The sequence below is a fragment of the Lepisma saccharinum genome, chromosome 13 (assembly GCF_977018435.1).
Source record: "Lepisma saccharinum chromosome 13, izLepSacc3.1, whole genome shotgun sequence".
NCBI classification, from domain to species: domain Eukaryota; kingdom Metazoa; phylum Arthropoda; class Insecta; order Zygentoma; family Lepismatidae; genus Lepisma; species Lepisma saccharinum.
This window is the reverse complement of record NC_139241.1, coordinates 83,593,608-83,614,651: the sequence shown is the minus strand read 5'-3', so window position 1 is coordinate 83,614,651 and position 21,044 is coordinate 83,593,608. Positions and strand designations below refer to the sequence as shown.

Sequence of the window (21,044 nt, the reverse complement as noted above, 5' to 3'; positions counted from 1 at the left end):
CAATGGGATTTGGATTAATAAAAGTTGCAATTTTTCACATCTACGGAGAGAAATTCCCACCTTGATATTTTGCAGCAAATTAAACACACTAATTCATTTTTCATATCAATAAGTAACTTTTGCTAACAGGACAGATATAGTATTACAATATTTTGTGGATAATTTTGAAAACTATGTGTATAAATGAAAATTTTGTTAGAACATTAATATTTATTTGTTATGTATACACCTATTACAATTTCTTACTCTTCTTTTTTAATTTTGTTTTTAACGATTGTACCTAATCAGAATTTTTGAGGAATTTTGAACCATTTTAAGATTTTTAGAACCTAAAATCTGAAGTCTAGTTATACGTACAGCAGTACAAATGTGAGGAATAGTAAACAATTGAACATGTACAAATGAAATACTGATCTGTCGCATACATGTAGTTTGGCTAACCTCCATGACAGAATGGTTAGGACAGTGTCCTGCAATGTCAGGGGTCCTTGGTGCAAATCTCAGCCTGGGCATGGATGTTCTTCCTGAGTGTCCCTTTCCAAAGCAATCAATAAATCAACATATGTGTAGTGTTGGTCATGCTTCTACCTATTTACTCTTTTACGTTTGGATTTGTCCATTTTTTGTCAAACGGGGTTTCATGGATGATGTAAGATCAGTGAAATCTTCAGCAATATGCTCACTAATCAGTAGCATGTATTATTTTAAAAATATATAAATTTGTCATGTAGCTTGTGCAATTGCAAATTCATGTTTTATTCTTCACTGCTGCCCTCTTTGAAACATATAGTGATTATTATTAGGACTCCTGTGTAGCCAAATGGTTGGCGCTCCAACCTTTGGTGCTAGTGGTCCTGTGTTTGATTCCTGGTGGGAACTTAAGTAGTGGACTCTGGTCTCAAGAGCCTTTTAAAAACAGCAGTAATGTGACTCGATGCGCCGTCCAACAAAAATCAGCTTGGCAGGCCTGGACAAAGGAATGTTGTACCATGAAATTTAATTTTGGTGATTATTATTGGACCTCTTGTGAATGTCGAAGGCCTTGCCTTGTTATGAAGCATTTGATCTTCATTGGAAATTTTGACCAATCGGTTCTTCTGCTGCACTAGCTATACGTTTTTCAAATGTGTATAATTTTCTCATTAACACAAATTTTCTAGCATCTGTCAATTATCTCACTTATACTTTCACAATTCTAATGCGTCATTCGTGTTTAGAATAGAATATGTACTAATTCATAACCCAATATTGAGGTCCATGTTTGGAACTAATGATTCATTTGCAACAGTTATATTTGTCGAGAAATAGTAACTGTTTTGCACCTTTCGACACTAATGAACAAAATTATAATGTGCTAAGAAAAATGAACAAAAATTTAATTTTCCTTTACATAATTCAGAATGATTCATCCAATTTAAAATGGCCATATATATTGTGTTTTCAGTGCCAATGCGGTAAAGTGATACATCAACATAAAAAGTTCATATATAGGACATGAGATTCTGCCACTGATGCAACATACATTGTAAAGAAAAATTATCTTGATATTTCTTCCATTTGATTTCATCATATGGGAGGGTGTTATACCTGTTGCTGTTGCCCACAATTGTGGAGAAACTAAAGAAACTACCTTGTTACTGCTGTGGATTCTGTGCCAATTGGCAAGGTGGACTCTGTGTGGGTAGTGGTAACATGACTCTTGCCTCGATGCTGCTCATCTTACTAATGATTTGTTGAGTTTTCCTTTACACTGATGTTTTACTCCACTGTGATAATGCAAACTCAATATATATTGCCATTGGAAAAAAATCAGATGACTCTTTTTGAATTACCCTGTATATAAAACAAACATTTAGAATTACATAATTTTTTCAGACTTCTAATTTCCCTATCTGTATATATATTAAACATGCGAGAGTTATTATAATTTAATGAAAAGTTGATTGGTTGGACAGTGAATGTACATTGGTCACAAAATAAGAGCAAGAACTATAGTATTTTAAAAAAGCTTAAATTAAAAGATAATGTATTTTTAAAAACAGATGAAGGAGGAATAGGACATTTGGCTGGCCATAGAAAATGCTTGCTTTATTTCTTTTCTCTAACCTTATAAACCAACCTTGTAATGTGTTTTTCTAATTCTATCTTTTGTGTATGGGTGAGTTTCCCAGCATTCAATTTTTATCTCTCTTACATTATTTTCCCCATTTTAATATGTGTGTTGTGCTTAGTGTCGCTTTTTGGTCTGTGGTTGCACTAAGTGATCTGCTATACTTTTATCTTGTAACATTTTTTTTAGCGGTCAAATATGCTTTTATCTTTGCTAACCAAATTTTTGAGAAAACTATCATGCTTTTATTTTTTACACTTAAATTATTGACATATCTATTAAAAACAACATAACACACGCAAACAGCAAGATACGAAACACTTTAAAGGTTTTTATCCAAGCTTTCGACTCCATCTCGGAGTTGTCATCAGGTTTGGTCAAGACACGGCGAAGAAGACGCGGTTGAAGTAGACACAGCAAGCAGCATCATCGGAACGTCAACCGCGTCTTCCTCGCCGTGTCTCGACCAAACCTTATGACGACTCTGAGATGGAGTCGAAAGATTGGACAAAAACCTTTAAAGTGTTTCATTTCATGCTGTTTGCGTGTGTTGTGTTGTTTTTAACAAGTATATTTATTTTAGTTTTGTTTAGCTCTTCATCTGAGAAAATCTCTGATATATCACATGTAAAGTGTTCTTAGTGCCTTGGCCAGCAACTGCGTGTTTTTTAACATGGAAAGAAGGCTCAATACATTATATTATTCTTTTATATTTTGCAACCAACTTATTGAGCAATTTTTTGTACTTTCATCTTTTGCAACTAAATTATTAAACAATTTATTAAATCTCTTGAAACCAAAATATTCACCAATCAGTACCCTTAACTTCTGAAACCCAATTATAAACTATTATACTTTTATCCTCTATAATCAAATATTATTAACTCAGCAGGAACACACAATATTTTCTAATCTACTTATTATTTTTTTAATAAACATGAAGCATGTACTTATTTTAGCTGTGCATCTGCAAAACTACCATAGGCGATTATTTTGTAAGTGAATTTTTAAATTAATAACTTGGACTCCACAATAGCCACTCCTATCATGTTTATCGAAAGCAATCTGACAAGAATATTTCCATCTATGTGCTGAAGAATGTCTGCAAGGAACATGTTGGTGGATTTCCATGATTCTGATCAAAACGTTAATCAAATATCTCATTTAGCTGTTCAAATATGAAACCTGCATATCTGTGAAACCAACGTGGAGGACACTCGACTGTGAGAGTTTCCCGAAGAAGAAGGATGTTCACGAAGCAGCCTGACCAACGAGGAACAAGGATGTTGCAGTATTAAATCCAACACATTCCTTTCTAGCATTTTTCCTCTGTTTGCTTTTGTAAAAGAGGAGTAGCTGATGGGCATGGCTTCCCTTGCAGGCGACCTGTCGGAGGAAGGGGAGGTGCTCGATTGGATGATTGAACAGAAGAATGATGAGAGCATAGAGGAAATTGACAGGGAGACGCTGTTCGAGTATATCGAAACAAAGGAATTCATGGCTGTAGTTTTCTGTAAGTGAGAGCAGTAAGCATTTCTGCATGTATTTAATTTGTTTATTAAATAATAATTGCCACCCTTGAAATACAATGCAAAGCAACACACACGCAATACCAATGGGGTACATTTTGGACCCCAATGATTTGTTCTTTGTTTCGTGTTTAAAAATGAGGGTTTTTCAAATAACATACAGAGAGTATTTTTATAATGTATTTCCCAAGTTACAAGTATAAATAATATGTAATAAACACAGTCATTTATATTCATGTTCTATACATAGCTTTCATGATTTTGAATGATTAATGATTTTGAATGATACAATAGAGCCACCTGTCGTGCTGCAAGAAAACACGTCATCCATGAATAAATGAAAATGTAGTTGACAAACAACTTTTCTAATGCCCATAACACTCCATTTACTTTCATTATTGGAATACCAATGGGGTACATTTTGGACCCAAGACACAAAAGACATTTTTTTTCATAGCCAATTTTTCGAGAAAGGTCACCTTTACTGCTTGTCATTTACATTAAACCAAAAAAATTCTATTTGATGAGGAAGCAACTTTTATTCAGTAGCTATAGTAGAGATGGGACACATTAATCAGTACTCTATTAGTATCGGTTTATCAGTTAAATTACCAATAATTTTACCAATTTGATATATCTGTAAATATCTTACAATTTAGTGCAATATTCTTCCATAATTTTTGTGGATATAAACATATAATTTCCATTCTGTACTTCTTGTTTAAAGTAAATGTCTAAATGTGTAGCTTATTTTGCATTGCAAAAGTTTGGTTCATCTGGTAACATATATTTATTAAGAAGGTCAATTGTTCATTTCGAATTTTATATCAGATTAATAGAGCATCCGTTATCAGTGTCAGCCAAAATTTCGTATCTGTCCATTCCTAGTTTATAGTCACTGAAAAGAGAAAATGAATGTCAGATGTCAGAGGTGAAAGTGTGTGTTAAAGAGAAAGGGATCGAATGTTTAGCACCAAAATGCCTGGCTCCACAATTTCACCCCCTCCACCCAATTCTCTCATAATCTGAAAGTTTTGATATTTTGTTTGATGTTCGCATTATGGCAGAACTAACTGACGATGGATGCTCAAGAAAAAAGGCAAGATTAAGATTGCAAGAGATCTATATAAATCTGCAAAGATAACAATGTATTAATTAATGTGAAAGTGTGAATTATATCTCACGAAGTTCCTTAATTGCAGACAATGAAGAAAATACAGATTGTCCAAGGATCCTTCGACACATAGAACTGATTGACGATGAAGCATCTGAATATGGTATTCACGTAGTAAAACTAGACGATAAACTCATGGCGAAGAAATATGGCTTTAGGAATCCACCTGGAATAACATATTTCAGAAGAGGGAAATACATCAATTACGATGGTTGGTATGGTGGATTTCTGTTTGTTTTCCACATTTTAACTTTTAGGGGAATTGTTGACATTGTCATACCAGTCATATTCATGATATGAAAATGTAAATTTATATACAAAGACTGAACTCACTTCATTGTCATATGTAAAAAGACGTAGAGCATAAATAGATGGGAATGGAAATAGTGTTTGAATATGACCATAAGTTACGATGTTGATAAGTATAATAATGAGGTTTGAATGTACAATTTATGTACAAAACCTGGGCACATTTCGGGATCAAAAGTGGTACATAAAATGGCATTTCAGTGTTAAAATGGTGAATGAAATCCTGAATTTGATTTAAAAACTATACTTATTACACATATCTCTTCTAATAGAACATTTATGTAGTTGTCAGAGTATTCAGTTTATTCTGTGTAAAGGAGACATTTTTTTGCTCCTCGAATATTTAATTCATCTTTCATGATTTGTATAACTCACAGGTTAATTCAGACTTCAGAAAGTGTTGCATTGGTAAATAAACTCTAAATTTCGTGTTTAAGACTATTTTGCAATTTATTTCGCATGATTCCATGACAAAACATGGTAGAACCTCTAACTTTGTAGCGTAATATATTTTACATGTATATTTTTTTCACAGATGGGGAGGGGACACCGCAGCATAAGCATTGTTAACCTTCAATTATTGAGGAAGGCATGCTGTTTAATTCACCAATATGTTTCGTATACATAATTCATTTTTCATTATGGTGCAGGATGCATTAACCCATGCCCATCCCTAACGATACCTGTACAGTCACGGACACTGCCAGGTTGTAACGATCCCATTAAAATCAATATATTCATTACAACCCAGCAGAGTCCGTGACTGTACACTGAACACCAGCAGAAGGCAAATTGGTTTCTTAGATTTCGACTTGAAAGATTATTAAAATTCACCGACAACGAACGGTGGCATGTTAGCTTCATTTGTGAAAGCAACTTAATATGATTTCCTGTCTTAAATATTTGTCGCAAAAATACAGGCATTGCAAATGACTGACCCCTTGTATCGGTACTGAGAATAGCTAAAGTTGAGGGTGTTTCCCTCCCATCCTCTTAAATTTTAACACAGGAAGATGTGGAACAGGTGAAAGGCATTGGTCGGGTTCCTCTGACGGTTTACTCTCTTTTGTTTGAAACATGTCCACTCCTGAAATAGAGATGTTCGCTTTTCCTTTCACCAAACTCAGGGTTTAGCACCTTGGTTGTCATCTGTGATGTTTACACCGTCACATTTACTTTATCAAATATGACCTGGCAACACTGTCCCAAGCCCCGACAATGGGTGGGAAGATGCACGAACGCTTTTCGCTGAAGGTCGTTCTCCTTGTGGTCAATCTGTAGACTGAAATATAAATATCTGCATGTGTAAGGATTAGTGTTTCTGCGTTGCCTTCATTCACTGCCTTCATTAACTGAGGTTGTGGCATCTAAGATGGAGATGGTAGTGCGTCACTACCATTGGGATGCAAGAACCAGCTACCTGGATCTGATTCCCATAGCAGAGAGTATCAGTTAGAGTTTCTTTACGGATACTGGCCTACACTTTCACGGAGTATAATTATCCTGGAAGTTATGCAAAATTCAAAGTTTCCATTTGCTTTGCACCGAGATGTGAAAAACTGCATTTTGTAATTACGTAACGTATTTTAAGGGGACGAGGTACAGTAAGCACCAATTGTACATTTATTTCAATATCACCCGAATGGGCACTGCTACTATTAAAAAAACCTTGGGTGCATCAAGAGTATGAATTTCTTCCCATGTTGCAAGTGGAAGCGTTTTTTTATGTTGATTATTAAGCTGGATGCGATATTTGAAAAATAAACACCTCACAAAAAGTCTGGAATATTCCATTTGTCGGGGAGAGAGGACATGGGCAGGGTGCAGTGCGGGTGGAATGTAGTTGAAAACATGAGAAAGGAATGCAGGCAGAACACCATGTGATGTACGTGCATATCCGGGCAACAGCTAGCGCCATCTACAATGTGGTACAACCTATCAGTACCGGCCGAGTTTACCTGGCCATCACGCAGCATGTCAAATCCAGTGTCTTCGAAGCAGTGCAAGCGTTAAATGGATATCTGGCGTTAACGATGGTGATAACGCAGTTTGATCGCACCAGGATTGTGACATTGTTGCAACAAGGGCGTACACAGGCGGAGGTTGCACGTGTGGTCAGGGTCACCCAAGGAGCGGTATCCAAAACATGGAAACGATTCAGGAACACGAACAGTGTATCAGACACGCCGAGAAGTGGTTGTCCAAGAGTGACAACACGCCGTCAGGATGCATACATTACTGTGACTGCACGCCGAAGGCCAACAGCGACTGCCCGGGAGTTGCAAAAGGACTTGTTGCAAGCATCCGGCGTTCGTATCGCGACCCAGACTGTGCGTAATCGTTTGCATAGTGTCGAACTAAGGTCAAATAGGCCGCTGAGACGTGTGCCACTGCGACCTCACCATCGGCGGAACAGACGAATATGGGCTGATGAACATCGTAGGTGGGATGTGCAACAATGGCGGAATGTGATGTTTTCCGATGAAACAAGGATCTGTTTGCGGCCTGATACGTGACAACAACATGTTTGGCGACGTCGCCAACGCCACGGGAGGCAGCAGCATGTGCAAGAAGTCCATCCCTTTGGTGGTGGTGGAATCTTGTTTTGGGCAGGTATCATGTACGGGCGACGGACACCTCTCATTCCACTGCAAGGGCGGTTGACGTCTCGACGCTATGTGGATGAAGTGTTACGGCTTTTCGTGCATCCATTTCGCTACCAGTATGGTGCCGACTTTGTCTTTGTGGACGATAACGCACGTCCACATCGTGGAGCACCAGTGACCAATTTCCTGCAGGATGCTGACGTTCGTCGTATGGATTGGCCAGCACTCTCCCCGGACATGAATTGCATTGAGCATGTGTGGGCGATGTTGAAGCAAGCCATTTCACGTCGTCCACAGCCTCCGCAATCACTGCCAGACCTCATCCAGGCTGCCCAGGTTGAATGGGACCGTCTCCCACAGGATGCCATCGATGCACTCATCTCTGGGATGCCACAACGTGTGCGGGAACTGCACAGTGCAAGAGGAGGCCATACACATTATTGAGGGACTCACTTTATGTGTGTCACACACTGTGGCCGTTTTGCACAGTTCATAGGGAAGACGTTTTTTCCTTCCCTTGATTTTGGTTGTTTTTCGTTCACTATATTTGGGTTGCTTTGGTGAACTTGGCAAGCTGGCATCGTCACTTGTCCTCTATTTTTGCACTTGTCCTATCACAGGGTGTATCATTTTTGCTACAATAAATGTCTCTGTTCCCATTTCTTCACTTTCTTCTTATATTCCAAACTTTTTGTGAGGAGTTTATGATGAATAAGAATTTTCGGAATCCCATGTATTCTTTATGGGCAATCAACTTCAACATCAAGTTACGGCTAATCAAATGGACGTTTCGACTTTTCTGCTTGGCAATCACTTCTTCATACTGCCTTCTTCCTGTTGATATCATTTTCTATTCCATCGGAAGTTTGATATTCCCGAGACAACAAATCAAATAATACTCCCATATACCCAATCCATTTCTCCTTGCCTCCTACGGCCATCCTGGCAGTGTTGCCAATGATTCGCATAAAAGAGCTAAATTTCACCTTAAATTGAGTTAAAACTGACTTTCATGGAGCTAGATTAGTTGTCAAAGGGGTGGCGCTGCTATTACCATTAACTCTAAATTGATGACAATTTATTCTTAGTTTTTACTATCTACACTGCTCGCCATTAAAATTGCAACACCCAGAAGGAAATGAGATAGAAACACGAAACTTGGCAAATATGTAGTTCATAATAAGATAAGAAAATGATTACAGTTAGAGCTCGGTGGTGTGACATGTGACACGTAGAACATGGTTGCATAACCCCAAGGAGCTAGTAGCGTGTACAGCCTCCACGGGCGGCAATAACTGCTGCAACACGGCGAGGCATGGACAGAATGAGTCTATCGATGTCTGCTTGCGGTATGCCGTCCCAAGCGGCTTCCACACGGTGCCAGAGGTCTTCAACATTACGTGCCGGAAACCTGAGTTGGGCCAGCCGGCGACCCACCATGGACCAGACATGTTCAATTGGCGACATATCCGGCGAACGTGCTGGCCAAGGAATCAGGCCCACGTGGTTAGCTTCCATAAATGCGAGGACATTCCTTGCAACATGGGGGCGCACGTTATCCTGTTGAAAAGTGGCATTATGCAGTGCATGGATTAATGGGACAGCAACAGGGGTGAGAACCTTTGTGATGTACCGTTGGCTGTTCAATGTCCCTTGAATGTGTATGAGATGCGAACGAACACCTATGGCGATGGCACCCCATACCATGATACCCAATGAAGGCCCTGTGTGATGATGCATGATGCAGGCGTCATGAAACCTAGTGCCACGGTGCCGCCACACGCGTGTACGTCCATCATGATGTTGTATACAGAAGCGGGATTCATCAGAGAACACTACAGCATTCCACTCCGCCATCCATGCACGACGGTCTTGGCACCATCTCAGACGCAAACGCCTATGCTCTAGCGTCAGAGGAATCCGCAACAGTGGGTGCCGGGAAAAAATTCCCCGGTTCACCAAACGACGAAGCACGGTTCGTGGGGACACTGGACGTTGTAAAACATCCCGTACTTCATGCGCAATCCTCGTTGACGTGGCCGTTCTGTCTGTAAGGGCCATGCGTATCAGACGTCTGTCCTCTCGTTCCGTTGTCCGACGCGGACGTTGTGAACCTCTACGTCGCTCTATAGTGCCTTCCTGGACCCACTGGTTCCATACACGGATCACTGTGGATGCATTCCATCCTACACGGGCACCGATCTCACGGTAGGATAATCTGCATTCACGGTATGCAACAATTCGGCCGCGATCGAACTGGGAAACCTGGTGGAATTGCTGCCGTATTCGACGACGTGGCATTGCTGACCGATTTTAACACACTACACTCACGACCATGCACTTTCACTGCTCTTCTGCACCTATCTGACCTGCTACAGGTACCACTTACCAGATGGCGTGGCAGGCGCACATGACGCATGATGCCCTTGAACACCTAATCATTTCCTTCTGCACCTCTCCTCTACACACTGTGCACATTTCGTCTGATTCCGATTACTCCTTCTGGGTGTTGCATTTTTAATGGTGAGCAGTTTAGATCCGGCAGCATTACCCATCTCATGGTTGTATGAAATCGAAAATAAAGGATTCCTTGATAACAATATTATGCCAATTCCATGTCATCATGGCGCTATAAAAAAAGTAGCTGGGGAGATAAGAAGGGGTGGGGTGATGCAGCCAATATAACATTATCACATAATGTGCAAAATGTATAATCATGGCAAAAGTTGGTCTATGTGGGCCGGAACCAGTGATAGTATCATAGTGGGACACGGGGGCAGGTGCCAGAGTTCACAGCCAAACGAGTGCACAAAAGAGCCAGATCTGGCTCCAAGAGAGCTAAGTTGGCAACACTGCTACAGAGGAAGAGTCCTTTAGAGACTGTCCTGCATGCCCTTAATGTTCTGATGTAATTCTTTAATATTTTGCAGCAGAACTCGGCTAAATTGATGCTTACAGACAGAGTGGATTACTTACTCATCAATATTAACTATCGTGTATTTCCGTTGAAAACAGGTGGAATTCCACATGGGTGGCAGCAATTAATGTGCCATTTCTTGAAAATGGCACACGATATTCCAGTTCTGTCTGTTTTGTTAATTTGAATGCATATGCAGGTACGACATACTCAAATTACAAGACAATGTATCCAATGTTAATACTGGGTGTACACAAATGGATATCAGAGTTTTAAACTTTTATATATTCTATGCTATACACATTACAAATATGAGCCATATGTGAAATGAAAGGGTAACTCACTAAGTTTTGATTATATGCATGCACAAAATTTGTTTCCTAACTCTGTCGCTTGGTGGAGCCATTCGTAAAGATGGCGACTCCCAAGCGTAAGTCTTTTTATGTGTTGGAACTGGCGAGGTCTAATTCAGTTGTTACAGTTCAACAGGCGTATCGGCAAAGATTTGGAAGTGACCCCCCATCTGAAAACAACATTTGTAGGTGGTATAACCAGTTTAAGATGACAGGATGCTTGTGTAAAGGCAAAAGTTCCGGACGGCCGAGTGTATCAGACGAGAAGGTGGAAAGTGTCAGAATGGCTGGATGTGTGCCGTATCACGAATGGTGCCCACATTGAACACTTGTAATGTAGGTTATGAAAACTTGGTGACTTACTCTTTCATTTAATATAGGTTCATCTTTGTAATGTGTATAGCATAGAAAATATACAAGTTCAAAACTCCGATGTTCATTTGTGTACACCCTATTATTAACAAGCATAGGTTGTTACCCCTCATAATATTATGAGATAGATTTATAAAAAGGGCTATAACTCCTAAACAACTGCTTTTTTTCTGAAAATTTTACAAGTAATAATGCACAAAAAGCAACAATTTAACAACGTGCAACAATTAGAGATCCAGCAGTGCGCTGGGGCAAAGGCCCAAATTTCGAAATTTGCCCAGGCCAAGTGGCAGTAATTAACATGCCATTTCTTGAAAACTGCTCAATGATATTTCAGTTCTGTCCTTTTTGTTCCTTAGGATACGTGCAAAGGTATGAAATACTCAAATTTCAGAACAAAATATCCATTGTTACTGTTGAAATTCTGGAATCTTTGTGTAAGCTAGCAACACTGCTGCTGCCCGTATATGGTTGTTATTTTTTGCATACGAAGTATCAGCTTGTTTTAACGAAACTTTCTACGGATGTAGGAATGTCCCACTGCTATGTACTACATTTTTCATTCACTTCAGTCTATTGTGGGGGCACAGGGGCCAATTTTTTTTTCATTTCAATTTTCTTCTTCTTCCTTTAACACTCATTATTGAGAGGTACAATGTATAAATATTACCTCTGTTAAAATCCCATATTGTGACACGGTAGCTCAGTTGTTGGGGCATCTAACAGAGACCCGGGTCCGATACCCGACAGGGAAGAATGGGATTTTTTTTACCTGTTCAAGTGGCTCCGGAGCCCACCCAGCCTCATATAAAGTGTATACCTGGAGGAAGGAAACTCTGGGGGCACCCATGGACATGGTGCTGATCACATCACCCCCACTTTTGGTCATGATCAAGAAAGTGTGGCACCCTAACTCCACACCCCCTATATGCCTTCGTGTATGGTGAAAACCACAGGGGAGCACTTTACTTCTTTTTTTGTTGGTAAAAGCCCTGTCTTTAAGAAAGAAAACAAAACTATTTTCTTAACTCTACAACAGTTAGTTCTCAATCTATGATTTTTTTCACGGCAAGTTTGAAAAGCACGTGCTTGAAAATGCCTTGTCCCTAGAGAGCTTAACCTTGTGCGAGGCTCTGTTCACTATAGGTTAATCGATATTTTGAACAACATAAAATTGTTAAAATTTCAAGCATTGGTATTGGTAAGAGTAAGAGTGTAGGTGTTGGTTAAAATTGATATCATCAAAGCTCTAATTCAAACAGAGTGAAACAAACAACATGGGTACAGTAGCTTTCACGTAACTATTCACTTGGTTACTTTGGAGTCTGTGCTGATATCAGTATATTCATAACTAGAGCTCGGAAGTTCAGGCATTTATTTTCGTTAAAATAGGCAGGCAAAAAGGCATTTATAATGTGGTAAATAGGCACTAAAAATGAAAAAAAAAGGCAAAATAAACCGAAAAAAGGCACATTTAGAAGTCGCTTACTTTTATCTATAATTTCTGGCAAAATGTTAAAATCTAAATTGGGAAGAGCATTTCAATTTTCTCCGTCTTGATTGCACATAACTACAAGGTGCTTTTTAAGTTCTAAACATTCATTGATAGTCGTCTGTCAGAGAGAATGTTTTTCATAATAGAAAATGATCTTTCTACTTCGACAGAAGTTATTTGAGCATACATATAACAAGCTAATGTAGCTGGACTCATTTTGGTAACAGCATTTTCACCTTTTAGAATATCACAAATTGTTTTCAATTGTTTCAAGTCCTCATTTGCACTCGCTACCCGTTAGCACTTTTCCGCAATAGCTCACCCCTTTTCTCCTGGCACTTCCATCATCTGCTGCATAGATTCCTCGTAGATTTTCATGGATGCAATAATTGTAATTGTCTCTGGCAATGCACCATAATGTGCAAAAATAAACTTGAATAGCACAGGAGTTATTTCACTTCACGAATTGAAGCCGCTTCATTTTCTGGAAGAGCATCGATCACCTCACTGATTTTTTTAAGGTTGTTAGCATAATATATAGCTGCTGATATCCAGGTTCCCTATCTCATCAAGACTGGTTTCTGAGGTAAACTAAGCTCAATCGAAACTTCCTGAAATTTTCGGGTTCGAGAGGGAGATTTCAGAAATATTTTCTTTGTGTTCGAAATCAACCTGTCCACTTCAGCAGTCAATCATGCACAAGAAATGTTAACCGAAAGGCAATATCCTGACTCAGCATGAAATACTTTTTTCTCACACTTTTCTCCTTCAGCAATGTTGAAACATGCGTGAGTTCAATATTACTTAAATAAGGCGAAAATTATTCACATAATAAACGGAAGAAAAATAAATGCCAACAACGTTTTTTGGGAGAAAAATAATTTATATACACATTTTTTTTTAAAAAATTTAATGTTAATGTTAATTAAAAAGTTGATGACCTAAAAAATGTCAAAAATAATGTATAGAATAAACCTTAAAATTATTAAAAGTGACTTAAAAATGGTAAAAAATGACCTTAAAATAATTTTCGCTCTGAAAATCAAAGCTTGATTTTTTAATAAATGACAAGAGAGTAGTTTAATAATTCGATAAAATCCATTGTTTAGTTTAAACTACTGAAGCAAAGCGATAAAAGCAATTAATCGTTTTCTTTGTTTTTAATTCAAAGTTACACAAGGTTTTTCAGTATATAACTCATTCACTTCCTTTCAGAGTGGATCTTCCACGATTCAGTAGAAGGCCAGAATCTAAAATTACAGTTGTGTTTTGCTGTGGCGTAGCAATATATTGCGAAGCCCTGGGCGAGATTAGTATGCGAGGCCTCCATCCGTTTTTAAACTTGAATCGATAGGAAATCTTCAGAGATACATCAACAAATTAAAATATTTAAATAATAATAAATTACTGAAGAAAATGATATTTTATAATTTCACTCACCCTAAAAATGTCTGTTTATTTTCCGGTAGCTGAAATATTAAGCTGTAGGAAGGAAGTAAGAACTGCTTATATTATCCATTGCCTACTTGAGTTGCAAACAACCTAAGCATTAAAATGCCTCGCCCTTGCTTCGTGAGAGTTGGATGTGCTTTATTGTTAATTAAAATCGGGAGTACAAGGTCGGGAGAAAGAGGAAAGGACAAGACAAATTGCTTTTTATTCGAGAAAAGAATAAATGTGTAAACATGTTCGTACAAGTTATCGTGAATGTTTGCGTAAATGTTTCACATGAGAAATTTGACAATAATGTTTAACTTTTTCCAGGCGCCCTTAAGCTTAGAACCCACCTGCCTGTATGTTGCACCCCTGATTTGACGTATTATAACATTTAATTAGAATTTATAGCCAGATAAAAACAGAATGTTTTAATTTTATTGTCTACAAAAATTAGGCTTTTCAATCTTTTCCCCCTCACTTCTATTTAATACATTTTTTGTATCAACCCCTTGAGACGTGAGGCCCATTCAAGTGCAAGGCCCCGGGCAGTTTCCCACTTTGGCCACCCCTTGCTATGCCACTGGTGTTTCGCTTACATCAGATTACTTTTTTCTATTATTATTATTGCGACTAATTTTCACCCAAAGTATTTTAAGTTTGCTGAAAGAAAAATAAATTTACCACAAAATTAATTATGTAGTGCATTACCAGACATTTCAGTTAAAAATAATATTGTGCTTCTCCATTGACCGCATTTTCAATCAACGGCAAACTTTCTAAAAGTACAATGTCAGAAATTCGAAGATGTTTGTTATGTTGGCAACTGCATTTAAAATTCACAAAACAACAAGGGAGGAGAAAAATAAGCTTCAAAAATGATGAAAAATGCCCTAAAAGCAAAGAGGACTGAAGAATGCAAAAACCACGCAAAATAAAATTAACGTTTTCTGGTTCTAACTGAATGGAAATGAACTGATATCAGTTTTAACATTGTTTTCAAGGCTCAGAAAAAATATGATTTTTCATCAACGTCCGAGTCCTATTCATAACAGTTTAGAACTATTTTCTACCATCATAATTATATTATCTGCATAATTGGAGTACTGGATGTTACATAATGTAAACAGACTTGGTATTATTTCTCTCTGCTTTTCTAGGTGACCTAGACGATGAGGAAGAAATCCTAGATTGGCTCAGTAGCCCAGAAAACATGGAGCTGACGGATGCCATAGAGAAGGTGAATCGTAAGATGTTCTACAAGATCCAGCACATCACAGACTTCTTAGCTGTGTTTCTTTGTGAGTTTCATTTTGCTTTTGTTTTTTTGTCAAATTAGTTCTATTTTTATTTAAGGCTATTGTTTTGCTTCACATCACTTGCTACTACTCTACCAAGAAAAGAAAAACTCTGGGGCTGTAATCGAATTGTCAACCTTAAGTGAGGAAAGAGAGCTTGGGTGATGCGATCAGCTGCTTGCCTTGTAACTCTGTCCCTGCATTGCCAAAAAGTGTTTGTGTCATGATAAATTGGAAAATTGTATACAGTGAAATCAGAGACATAATACCAACGCAAACACTCATAATAATAATAATAATAATAATAATAATTTGATATTTCATTATTAATAGTAGTAGTAGTAATGTTTTTACTATTCAATTCTATGTTAATGGCCTGACCCCACTACAAACATTTTTGAGAGTGCTCATGCCAGGGAAAATCATGAATTCCAGGGGCATAGAATCAGAAAAATACGAGGAACATCAATGGGTCCTTGAGGATTGAATGTATTTTTAAAAAAATGGAAAATCTGCGAACATAAACCAGGATTCCACTGTGTGGAGAATTTTACACTGAAAATATCATGTTTTTCCATGTAGACTGCTTTTGCTGTTTTTAAAAGAAATCATAAAAATTAGGGATGGAACAGACTATTCGGTACTCTATCGGTATCAGCTGATATATAGATATCGGTATTTCGATAATTTTACCAATCCAATAAATCTATAAATGTCTTATAATTTAGTGCATTATTCAGCCCCTTTATTATAATTTTTATTATAATCTCCATTGTGTACTTTTTAAAATTTTCATATCGGCCCATACCTATAAAAAAATATATTCTGAAATCCTGAAACATCCTCTTTGCTCAAATATATATGTAACATGTTGCATTTAATATACATTTCCTCTGGAGGTTTGCGGGACACAATTTTTTGGGTTGGAATGGGAATTTTTTTAAATCCCGGCATTCGGGACAGGAAAGATTCTCAATTTCCCAACAAAGTCGGGAAATTTTCAGGATGGGAAATGTTGGAAATTTCCAAAAGCTTTGTAAATTTTGAATTCTACATGTCACTTTCACCTTAAGTGATTGTTTTTGCATTTCTGCTACAAAAACTAACAATTGCCGATAAGCTCCAGACAATTACGATGCAGAAAATGTCGAGAATTAACAACTTTTAAAATGGCCATTTGGTATTTCCCAACTGCTCGGGATCCCAACAAGTCTGGATCAGGACGGGATTTTTTTTTCCCGATCCTGACTTTTTGGGATCCTGCACACCCCTAATTTTCTCACATATGTATATAAATGTTTTTCATCGATTTTTTGGAAGAAAGAAGAAAAAGACATTTATAAATTATTTTCAATATGTAATTAGTCAATGAAATTAAAGTAAATACTTCATATTCAGATTTAAAAATGTCACTAACTTTGCAATCTGAAACAGAATCCTTGTGAAGAATTTCCAAGTGATCTGCATCTAGATTGTTCAGTGCCATTTTTAAAACCACAAACTCAATGTAATTTGACACTAGTACAAGTAAAACTCAGCATCAATGAAAACCATAAACACCCACCATCTAGCAGTTGGTATTTGAAAGAAGTGGTTACAATGCATGTATGCAAAGGACTTGCTGCAAATGTAGCATGTTGTTCATTCGCAATACGAAAGAAGGGTCTGACTGTTGGCCGTCTTATTGGACAGTAGTTACACTATGGGCTATGCCCATTTTATGTCCAGAATGTGTTAAATAAAACATTGAAAGGGTAAAAAAAGGAAGATAGACAATACATGGAATAATCAAGGGAATAAACCATGAAGTAAAACTGTGGTTAAAAATACAGTGAAACCCCGATTTTACGTTTTTCAGGAGACCAAGTTGTAGGAACTTAAAATGTGGGAAAATGTAAAATCCGGGAAAATTTTATAGTATTTTGCTCTTCTGGGACCATGAGAATTGAATGTATAATGCGGGGAAAATGAAAAACCAGGGAACATTAAATCGGGGTTTCACTGTATATTGTTTTGTGTTTTGCACAAAAGAATCTGTGAACATTTTAGAGATTAATAATTGATAAATCAAAGCAGTTGGTATTTGTAAGATTTAACATCCACCTTGCTTTTAGACAGTGACGACTGTAAACAATGCGAGCGAGTGCTGGCAGAGTTGGAACACATTGATGACGAGGCTGACGGTGCAGGCATCAAGTTCGTGAAGGTTGACGACAGGCAGTTGGCCAAGGACTTTGGTGTCTTTGCACTGCCTGCTGTGGTCTTCTTCAAAATGGGCGTAAAAGATCCTGTTATATATGCAGGTTAGTATTTGTATAGAATTACTCAGGGTAATTGGTTCAAAGAGAAAAACATGTAGTAATTATGGTGCTTGACCTGTCAAGGTATGGAAGAATGGAAACTACAAGTATTTTTAAACAGCCCATCCCTTGAATTCACGTCCACACCCCCAGTTTTTATCTGTATTGCAGTGTTGCTATCCACACCAATCGTCATAATTCCCTGACCAGATTATACAATCAAAAATAACATCATATAGAGCTTTCCAGGACTTGAAACTGGCTCTGTGGCATCATGCTATTTCTCTACCAACTGAGTATGCCAGAGACTCAGGTTCAAGTCCTGGTCAATTGTGCATTTCTGATGTAGATGGTACGTCTACTATGTATGCCAACTCCTAAGATAATTTACAACTCTCGTCTGGTGGGAGGAACTAGGCACCGTCATCGTAAACAGAGCACAGATCCTGTAGAAATGGCAGAGACAATTTCACACTGGTAAAATGACAAGAGTGAAAAAATCCGTCTAAATCAGGGTTGGCTCGGTAGCTTAGTTGGTAGAGCAACGGCACAGTATGCTAGTCTCTCTGGTTTGAGTCCTGGTCGAGCCTGCATTTTTTGCTAAAATTTCTGAATGTTCATCTCCTGTGTGTGCCATATCGTCACTCACTCTTTAGCCTTCTTAAACCCGAAGGTTCATGGCTGCAGCAACACAAGCCTTCCATCTGTCCCTATCCTTAGCAAGATCAATCCAATCTTTTCCATCCTTACCGATTTCCTTTAGGTTCATCTCAACGTTATCCGTCCATCTTCGTCTTGGCCTTCCTACAGGTCTCTTACCATCAGGTTTACCAACAAGAATCCTGTAAACTCTTCTTTCCTCTCCCATTTGTGCCACATGGCCTGCCCACATAAGTCTTCTTGATTTAATAATACTCTGGAATATTTTACCTTGGGAACATCCATGGCCTCATGTTGCCGTTTCTTGACAGTACATTTTTTTTACAGTGCATAGTTGTCAGCTCTATGCCTAATCCCCAATATGAATGGAGGACCGTACCTGTCATCGGTAAGCAGATATTCGGATCTAGCTGGGAGGACCACATAGTAGTCCACCAACCATACCCCACCTCTGGCAATTGTGGGACTCTCATAGAGCCATGACAGGACACCTCTATAAATCACAACAGAGCCAAATTTGAACATTTTCTGTGGCAATGTGCCAAATCATGAAGTAAAAATAATCTCGTTTGCAATGGGACCAGTAGCCACCCACCATCGTGAGGAAATTGGAGAGCTATGAATGAGTAGCGTAACCTGGTCATGAAAATCTACGACTGGAGATTCGTCGTCAGATGGATGGTCTCCCACCTCAAGTGAGTGAGACCGGCAGTCGGTATGTAGGCCCAGACTCTCAATGAGCTGTTGCAACACAGCTTATTATTATACTGTTGCCTGATACCTACTGTGTAAATTGTATGGATGGGCCGATATGAAATTTTGGCCTATACCGATAAAGTACCGATATAAAATTTACTGATACCGATAACCGATATTCTATCGATCCGATATAAAATTAGAAATGGACCTTGAAGAACCTGAATGGTTCATTGATCTCCTTAATAAATGTGTGTTTTGAGGTGACTGCAGTGCAAGAGAAGCTAAATATTTAGACATTTGCTTTTTAGAAAGAAGAGCATGGAAATTATCCATAAAAATTACAACAAAATGGCAGAATTTTGCACTAAATTATAAGATATTTATCGATATATCGGATCGGTTAAATAATCGGTAATTTTACCGATAAACCGATACACCGATATGCCTATATCGGCCGATACCGATAGAGTACCGATTAATCGGTCCCATCCCTAGTAAATTGATTTGAATAACAATGCTTGTTTCTTTTTTTACTAAACAGGAGACCTGTACAATGAGGAACGAATTCTTGAGTGGCTTCTGTTGCAAAAGGATCCATTTGGTGACATCATTGAGGACTTGGAGGGTGAAGGTCTCAAGAAGGTCATTCAGAGAACAGAAAACATTGCCATCTACTTCTGTAAGTCTCACATGTCAACTTCTTATCCACGTATCGTCCTAGAAATATGCTATGTTATAGCCATTGCTTTTATTGCATGGGATATAACACAGAATTTATTCTCTGTCACTGTCTGTTGCTCTGATAGGGATTTTTCTTAAAAGAAATATGCTTTGTAATACGTTTTGTGTAGATAATTGATTTATTATGTTAGCTGTGCAATTTTCATAAATTAATAGCTTACTGTGCTTAAATGTTGCTTATAATTAATGTTTATTTTTAACTTTTTAATGCAATTATTAGATACTTTTGTATAAAAATAACATTTTTGATTCATTAATGAGTAATTACAGTTAATTCATTTAATTACAGTCCAACTTCCATAATTTTTGTATGTACTACACATATATTGCTCACAAAAATGACACTTCTCTTTTACATAAACTAAAATGCATTTTACATTTTCTCATAATCTAACAGATATCTTTTAATCATAACAAGCAGGTTTTAATGTACTCATATTCCAAATGTAGTTTGCGGTCCTCCTCAATGGTATAGTATAGTGCGCGTCAAATCTCCTGCATATGGCGATAGCCAATAGCAGCGCACTGCAGCGGTGCCATGTCGAAATCTCACACGGAAAGAGACAGCGTGGTCGAGCGAAACGCCTTGTCACGGAGAGCACGGAACATTAGATAATATAACATATAATTAACATAATGGGAGAAAAGAACATACCTGATTAGGGACTGCATAATTCTTTCAATATTCTCAAGGTGGAAGTTGTGGAGCCTTTGTAAGATATTTTGTCCCGTAAAGAGTACGTTATCTTTTTGGTAGTAGAAAATTCGCCACGATCGTAAATTTCAAAGACTGTTCTACGAACTACGTCTTTTTTCAAAGTCATCTAAATTTGTCGTTCTTTTCGGTATATTAATGTGCTTTCTAGTCTAGGTTATTGAAACATTGGAGCAGGCCCCGATCCACATTGTTTTGCCCCCGAACATATCCGAGAAACGGTAGCTTGATTCACACCACACGCTTGAGCTGTTAGATCCTGGCACTTCTTAAAGTCAATTTTACTTCTTTGTTCGTCACTCGAACACTTTTTTTTTTTTAAAAAATGTACA

General features: G+C 38.0%; 1 protein-coding gene across 8 annotated transcripts in view; it reads left to right on the top strand.

Annotated features, from left to right (window-relative positions):
• The window catches only part of hlk (hulk), a 227,454-nt gene that overhangs the window by 164,638 nt on the left and 41,772 nt on the right, over window positions 1-21,044 (top strand). For all 8 annotated transcript variants that reach the window (XM_083134574.1, XM_083134568.1, XM_083134573.1 and 5 more), the window contains 5 exons: window positions 3,492-3,623; window positions 4,842-5,024; window positions 15,460-15,600; window positions 17,712-17,900; window positions 19,798-19,935. In XM_083134574.1, the coding sequence (XP_082990700.1) occupies window positions 3,492-3,623; window positions 4,842-5,024; window positions 15,460-15,600; window positions 17,712-17,900; window positions 19,798-19,935 (783 nt within the window). The remainder of the gene's footprint in view (window positions 1-3,491; window positions 3,624-4,841; window positions 5,025-15,459; window positions 15,601-17,711; window positions 17,901-19,797; window positions 19,936-21,044) is intronic.